The following is an 8,310-nucleotide window of genomic DNA, read 5'->3' as shown; positions in this document are numbered from 1 at the left end:
TACGAACGTAGAACGGTGCGTAGCCGGTAGACGAATGCACATCATCGTTCAAAGCAAACTATATGTGTTGCAGCATGGCGCTACAACGCCTCAGAGTCTCAGCGCAGACGCTGCGAAGGCGTCTTCAACGACGCGAACATCGCGCTTAGTCTGACCATCGGTCTGCGGATGCTCCGCTGTTGACATATTCAAGTTGGTTCCAAGCACCTTGAAGATCGTTGACCAAACCTTACCAGTGAAGCGTGGGTCTCTGTCAGAGAAAGTTAACTCCGGGATTCCATTGTGTCGAAAGACACGATCTACAAATAGCGTCACTGTACGGACATCACCGCAAGATGAGCCATATTGCTCAAACGGTCGACAACGACCACCACACCCGTGTTGCTCTCTGAATTCCTTCGGCAGACTAGACACGGAGTCCATACTCATAGACTGCCAACACCCAAAGGATACCAGCAAACAGGCCAGTATTGCCGCCGCGATTGGAAATGTTCCCATTCTCTGACACGTCTCACACGTGCGCACGTATGTGCTCGTCCACATGAACAGTTTGGGCCACCAATACTGGCGACTCACCGAGTTGTATGTCCTCTCATGATTGAGATGACAACTGAGTGGGGTGTCGTGTGCCAAAAAAGGATACGGTACTTCAAATCCTCATCATGAGAAACCACAATTCGTGGTGTATCAGCTGACTCGGTGCTATAACATAGCAATTCGTTACTCAACAAATATTGATATGATTGTGCACGCAAACGCGCCGACATTTTCTTGTCCGAGTTTTCAAGTTCCTTGCTCCCGAGAGCCCGTGACAGTGCTACGCACATATCATCACCCGCGTACACAGCGCGGACCAATTCCGTATTCTTTAAAGAAAGCGAGCCACCTGGTCGTCAACGACGAGTGGTGAGGCGACTGAATCGCAGTGCCCTCTTAGTGTCCTCCAGGGCAGCTTTATCTCGAAGCGACGTCGAGTCAATCTCATCGTTTGATCGTAAAATGACCACATCGGCTCAATTATCTACCTTCAAGGCTCCGCCAAACTCTACAATGGATATCCCGTCCAGCTCAAGACGAGCATCCACCGCCAGAATAGCCTCGAGGGTGACGTCGTCTGAAGTGGATCATCGATCTTGAAGGTTCCCTCGGATCCGGACAATCTCTGGTAAAGCGTCGATCCTACATCTGGAGCCGATTTGTGCGTCTTGAGATCGCCCTGGTTCAGGGAACTAATAACTACGTAACACGCCAATTGCCCCTGCCCGATGAGTAGTGTGACGTCATTGACGCCATCTTTAGTGCAAAGCACGAGGCAGGAATGGTTCGTGAGAGTCTCCCAATTCGACACCCATGTTTTGTGTCCGGAGGCCGAACAGCAAGTGGCGTACCGCTCACGCTTATAATAAGCTAAATGCTGCCACTATATCGGCACAGACGCCGTTCGTAGAAGGACGTTCTCTAAAATAACATGGCTGGCTGTACAAAGTAGAGTGCACTCGACTTGATCGATGGGTATTGCGAATTGCTCATGAGAGTGAGTGACATCTCACTGACGGCGTAAGCTCTCGAAGCGGGATGCTCTAGGAGTGGCTGGTGATACTCAAAGGGCTGTCAAATGCACCATCAACATTTAATCGTCTTGTGACGCAATTCAAGGCTCCATCTGGCGTATGCACAGACATATTTTGACGACATCTTCGTCCACAATCTTGTAGCACACGGAAGGATAGATGAGGAAGACCACATCGCCCATTTGAGAGCGGTGCTCGAGGGCATGCACACAAATAAGCTACATACTAATACCGATGAGTATTCTCCAGCGCGTAAGAGATTCCCATGTAGGGTGCTTCATTGGGAAGCGTGGCCTTCGAGCGGATCCCGCTAAGGTCAATGCCGTTGTGGACGATCGACTCCAAATAAACAATAGGACTTGCGCAAGTGGCTTGGCCTTGCCAACTACTTGCACAAGTGTTGCGCAAATTATGTGGAAATGGCACGGCCACTGTCGAATCTTCTTATAATGAAAAAGGAATGGTGTTAGGACACCGATCATTGGGGGCTTTAGACAAAATCAAAGACAGCCTCCTTTATGTACCAACACTGGCGTTGCCAGACGCCGATCGTCATTATAGAGCCGTCTGTGTCGCTTCGGGATTTGCCATCGGCTGTGCACAGTTGTCAGAAGTGGCCGAGGGGTGAGATCGGGTGATCGCATTCGAATCTCGCCAAAGGAACAGCAGGCAATGCTCTATTTATAATGGCGAACGGTTATGCGGTTTGTTCGGAGCGCTATAGCGAAAGCTCAGGATTCGCAAAACGCGACAAGCAAATAAGAGTGGAGCAAAATATAAGAAAGTGTAAAAGGTCAATGAACGATTAGCACGACAAATCTGTCTGAATGCAGTATCCAACTTGAAGGCAGGAGGCTTCTACCACAATTTATTGAATCATTCACGGTGTTAAATGCAAAGATATCTCTTCAGTGTCGAGCGCGCCGAGCTATATGGACATAATTGACTTGCCGCCAGAGCCCACGTGAGCCAGTCGCAGGAGGGTGGGCCTACTTCTATACTCTTCGATGATCCATGAATTTCCTAAATTCCGTGAGTTTTTGTTTGCACCAGAGCTGTGACCAGAATCTATTATAAGTGGAAGGAGCTTTTATTCGAAGCGTCCAGGCAAGCTCATGATTCCATTTTGACACTCGGTGCCGTGACCGCTTACAACCTGGTGCACCCTCGGCTTGAACCTCAGTGGGCCGGCAGTTAAGGCCTTCCGCTGTAGCGCGTCTTCGTATGATGAGTGGTGACAGAGTAACGCGCCTTGTAATGAGTTTGGCACTCGCTCGGTAGTCGCTGCAGCGGATGTATGATACCAAGAGACGCTTTAGACGACTTGAGCTTTTAGGTGCCTTAATTCCGTTTTTTATGTTCGCATCGTGCTATGAAAGTCGCAAAGTCAAACATTAGTCGACGCTCAATTGAAAAGTCCGCTTGACTGGCGCAGTAAAGAGTTGTGACATGGAAAAAGCTTGTTTCTCTCACCCAATACACATAATCAGTACATTTCCCATCGGCATTGTCGCCAGAGTTAAAAATCTAGATTTATTTGTCATGACGAAAACGAATTCGCAACCGCTTCTGATTCAAGAACATGCGATAATTCTGATTATTGGCGACATTTCAAGATAAAAATTGCTCATGAGACTAGCTTTTGGCACTTGTTTTTCTCTTGTGTAAGTGAATTCCGCAGGCACTGATGTGCAAATGATCCGCTTCAACGCAGCGAGAATATTACCACGATTTAAAACGTTAACACTGCGCGATGCTTCGGTCAATTGTTCACGAGACTCGCGCTTGTCAATAGATAAGGCAGGCTCTCTGAGTCGGCGCCATACCCCCGCCCGAGAGCAACAAGCTAAACATTCTCATACTTTATACGACGATATGTCACAACACTTCCCTCGGCAGGAAAAGGCACGAGAAACGTAACGCATAGAAAACGCAAGCCCCATCAACTCGGAGAGCGACTAGGCCGTGTTTCGCAGGTGAGAGCGCATGTATCTTGTCAGGATTCGGATAACTACTACAACTGCCTCCATAAAAAACAATGTGAATTGGCTTCTGGTTGCGTGGATCAGGACATCTTCATATACTTTGTGCGCTATTCAATTGAGTAAAGGGAAGAGATCACTAGTGCGAGTAGGCTCCGAGTAACCGCCACGGCAAAGTTCTGAAGATAAAGGTTGATCCCATGTGCAGTGGCTGCTCGTTGAGCATTCAATTTGTGTATTTACGTATGCAGACGCTATAATGTTGAATTTCAGTGTGGTCCACTTTCTTTTAACTGGAAGTGTAACGGGTAAGTACTGTGCATCTGCACCTTACGTTTCCGCGCGATTGTATAATTGTACAACTTTTCGAGATTCGTATTGCATCATGGTGAAAATGTGAACTTTCATAAGCACGGAAATATTGATATACATGGAAACGATGAGACTCCGTAATGGAGGAAAATCGCCCCATTACATCATAAATTAAAAATTGAAATAGAAATAATATTCACTCTAATCGATAACAATAATAATTCAATCTATTTAAAATTATTCCAATTAAAAAAAAGTAAATAAAATGACTAAAGAAATCGTAAGATCATTCTATTAAAAACTTATCAAGATACCTGCAGTCTATTTGTGACACACGTGGGTTTTTTACAACGTTTGCCTCTCTTGATATAACAAAGCTAGCTAATAACTAGTTGCGTTAGCGGCTTTTGTATTGATCATGGGTATGTGTGCCAGTTCAGCCTATAGGCATTGTGCGTTTGTTAATGTAGACTTTTGAAGTAAAGCTTTCTAAGTGCATAGGTCACACCAACTTTGTTGCAGAAGAAGTCGCTTCGGCACCGCGACCGCTTCGCACTCGTACTTTGGTGGGTGTCTCTCCATCTCATAATCTATATGAAATCTAGCTTTGGACCTGTGGACCAAATGAAATGCAGAAATTTAAGGCTCTACGAAGCTTCTGTGCTGTACCGTTTTACTTGCAGACGTTTCAATTGCGGTCGCAGAGAACAGCTGTACCTTGAGCAACCTCATCGTTTCTAATCGAGCTGTTGCGAAGGGCTGAATGGCCATGCTGGGGCGTCCGAGAAGTCTCTTGCGGGATGAGAAGAGCCCAGCAGGCGAAAAATGACCTAATCGAGAAAAGCCGGATTCTATTATACCCCGTGGATGTTGTGGTCAATGCAGCCTATCTTTCAAGGAGAGACTCATTCCCAGTGATGTAGCATTGCTGGTTGTGGGCATCAATGTCTCAGCTCTGTGTGTATGTATGATCATGAAAGGTCCGATAGAATCAATAGTGTCGTGCATTTAAGAACGGCGCGCGACTGCCACAAATCATAGTCAATATGCGAAGGTATTAGAGATTCAAAGTACCAATTGACATCCGCGCGTTTTGTGACGAAAACTAGAAGCCGTGTCAAATGTACACTAAAACCGTCAAGTGAAGTATGAAAATCTTAGACAGCGTATAAGATATATCGCACTCGACTCAGATACGAGATACGTGCCACCGGTTGGCTGGAAAGCCACAAGCCATAATTCGGAAGACATTATGTACCAAGCACTGCCTTCCATGTTGAACCTTAGCAATTTGACGAACACATCATTGGATAGCGGTAAACTGTTAGTATTCCTGGTGGGACGGCAAGAATGTCCATCGTTTGGTTTCTCGGGAACAAGTCGAAGGGATTTCGTATCGCAGCCTCTAGGACAAAGTGTTGTGAGGTCGGCAGCTTTAGGCTGCAAAAAAAGGTTTAGACATTAAGTATGGTCCATCGTTGTCACTGTACCGGATACAGCAATCCTATGTGAGATACCCATTGTGGGAGTTGGTAGAAGTTTACCGGTTTGTGGCATACCAGCTGACTTGACCGTGCATATGAGTTAATTATGGAAAGTGAGTCTTTCTTACTGCCCCAGACGAAAGTGGTGAAAAGGTTCGAGAATTTATCCTAGATCTATATGCAAAAAATGCAAGACAGTGGCATCAATGACCTGGCGCAGTTAGTACATGAGAAAGCTGGGATCATTCTCCGTATTGAATTCCGTCGTTTACATACCTTGAAAACAATCTCATGGGACAGCCAATCTTTGGAACGCGCGTTCTTTCCAATTCTATTTATGACATGGTGGCGATAAATTGACAAGGTGCAGCCCTCGGATCAGGGACTGCGTCATTCAATTGACTAGGTTTCTAGGGCTACACGTCAATGGTCTTTACTCGATAAATAATGTGATGCCGTGTAAGCTTGTTTGGGCAAAAGAAAAAATAATATTATTTCAAATTGTTTATCTTCCCACTCGGTGTGCGTCGGAAAAGCTTTGTGAAAGTAATTGATTTTGTTCGTATAACCAGCTTATAGAAGCTACCGTTTCGGTGAAAAGGCAACTTAAGAAAGACTGCACGGTAGAACAAAAGAAAATGAGACTTTTTGATATTCTTTTGAGTGCTGAGCACCCGAGCGTAATGGCTGGTCACGCGACTAAAACTTCTTGACACATAAAAACATTCATTCGTCCTGGAAAGCAGCTGTCCAGACCACATGGTAGCTATACACAGATCTATTAAAATCCAAACTCGACGACAGCACAAAGAGTCGGATGTGGAGAAACACATTCAACACTCTCGAGTAGTGCTTAAGTGTTTGCGCTTGAACAAGGTTCTTGGCTCTATCGAAAAGTTGGTCTTTGACGCCGAAGAGTTCCTAATTCTGAATCGACGAGAACCAGGCTTACCAGTCTAACGAAGCTTGAATAGGCGAATGGCCAGTCCAAGTACTAACGCAACAGTGGGAAAAAAATTGTTGACAGGGCACGGGCCTTCACCAATCTTGTTAAATGTCAAGCTAGGTGCGGCAGAAAAGGCGGTCCCAAAGCCGCTCATGTCGCTAAATGAATGGCCTTCCTAATGCAGATCTGGAACGGGGTTACACATACCCTGGTAGCAGGGGTGTGTGTCAAACCAGTGGACATGGTGTGACCACAGCCAAACAAGAATACGGTACGGGGCTGGATAGCCGATAGTTATACATGTATTTAGATTTTACTATACATATTTTGGAAAATCTATGCGTTTGGAATCAGGCGGCTTTGCCGCATATAAACTTAAAGAAATTCAGTTCTGGTTTTAAACGGAAGAGCTAATCAGCCTTGGGTTAAGGTAATAACTACTCTTGGAGTTAGCGAATTGCGATCCGCTAAAATCGTATTTGTTCTAAGTATAGAGCGAAAGGTCGGTGATCTAGCATACGCTTCCTCAAAGCGCAAAGCTACGGGAGCCCCGATGCACTTGTTTAGTCAATCTACACCTGAGCCGTCTAGACTGAGGGTCTGCGAGCATGGAACAGTTTTTCCTTTTTGCCCTAGGGCAGGCAGGACGGGCTTAAAATCTGATGTCATTGCTTGGCCCTGAGGACGTGCAACACCTTGCTGCGCAATGTCCCGAGGCAATCGGTGCGCGTCTAGAGGCATTTTCAAATTACGAAAACGCGCTGCTAGATTACCTGCATTAGAAGATATCTGCATCATTTGCTTCTATGACGCCACCGTCAATGATGAATGATTTTCTCCGCCCTAAGCCGCTCATGATGAGCGTTAAGGTCTTCGAGGTGAAGGATGAAGAAAATCTCCTGTTCTGGGTGAGAGACGCCGAGATGACCATCGCATCCGCCATGCTCCAGACCGAGCAACAGTGCGTGGCGCAGCGCGAGAATGAAAACTGACGTGCGGCACTTTGGTTGAAGATGCGTTTTCCTTCTGGGTGAGCTAAAATTGCAGCTCTCACAGGTGTTCTCGCCGCCTAATCATGCATATGGCGTGCGATCACGTTTTCTTGCCGCCTGACAGGGCAGCAAAAAAATGGTGGACTTTGTCCAAGAGATGCGCACTCTTTTGCCGGGATGGCAGCAGATCCCTTTCCGGAGGCGGTCACAGTGACCGTCTTCATGGAAGGCCTCCGCACTGGCGTTACCAGAATGGAAGTCTTCCGTGTGCATCCATCTTCATTTGAAGAGGCGGAGAATGTGGCATTGAGTGCCTAATTCAATTTCAAGTCGACACGACTTGGTTGGAATGCACACTCCGAAAGCTCGTCGAGCGGGCCTGTGTCCATGAATCTCAGCTTTGCTGAGGACGAGGGAGCAGAGCTCCGAGCTGCCGGACAGCACACAAACACACTACGGTGTTATGTCTATATAGACACCCGTCACTTTCGGATGGTTGCCCCCCTGCGCAAGGCGCGTTAAGGCTCTTCGAACCATTACCACAATACCTACCAGTCTGGTTCGTCGCGAGGAAACGACAACACCTAGTAGGCGCAGGGCGACCTACTGGGGGAGAACTGGGTTCTGTTGAGCCTCGGGAAGGTAGAGGTCAGCACGGCCCAGCCTTGAAAAGCTCCGTGCTCTTAAACGCGAAACGTGTATGCAAGACGAGCTTGCTGGTCGTGGAGGCGACCGTGAAGGGTTTTAAGAAGCCATGGAATATCCTCATCAATTCCGGAGCGTCGGGCAATTATGCTAGACGCTCCACGATGGAAGAAAGTCAGCTGCATGCTGAGGCGCTGGTAGCGCGGTTGGGTGACTTCGTGACTGCTTGTCTAACGACGGGGACACGTGTCACGGTCCCGAAGATCCCTGTGAATCTCGGAGTCAAGTTCCTTGACTTTGATGAAGGTGGAACGCTGTCTAGTCTTAGACTTGGATGCAAGGTATAACTTCATCCTGGGAATGGCATGGTTGGGAGTT

At 47.0% G+C, this 8,310-nt stretch overlaps 1 protein-coding gene across 1 annotated transcript; it reads right to left on the bottom strand.

Moving 5' to 3' along the window:
- Window positions 1-5,148: 5,148 nt before the first annotated feature.
- On the bottom strand, window positions 5,149-5,444 carry PHALS_13411 (uncharacterized protein; the record flags this gene model as incomplete). The annotated part of the gene is made up of 2 exons (XM_024729162.1): window positions 5,149-5,305; window positions 5,425-5,444. 2 exons carry the CDS (start codon window positions 5,442-5,444, stop codon window positions 5,149-5,151), a joined length of 177 nt encoding a protein of 58 aa, XP_024579566.1.
- Window positions 5,445-8,310: the final 2,866 nt, after the last annotated feature.

This window comes from Plasmopara halstedii (genome assembly GCF_900000015.1).
Source record: "Plasmopara halstedii genome assembly, contig: Scaffold_658, whole genome shotgun sequence".
NCBI lineage: Eukaryota > Oomycota > Peronosporomycetes > Peronosporales > Peronosporaceae > Plasmopara > Plasmopara halstedii.
Note: the sequence above shows the minus strand (reverse complement) of the source record. Positions and strands in the feature narration are given on the sequence as shown.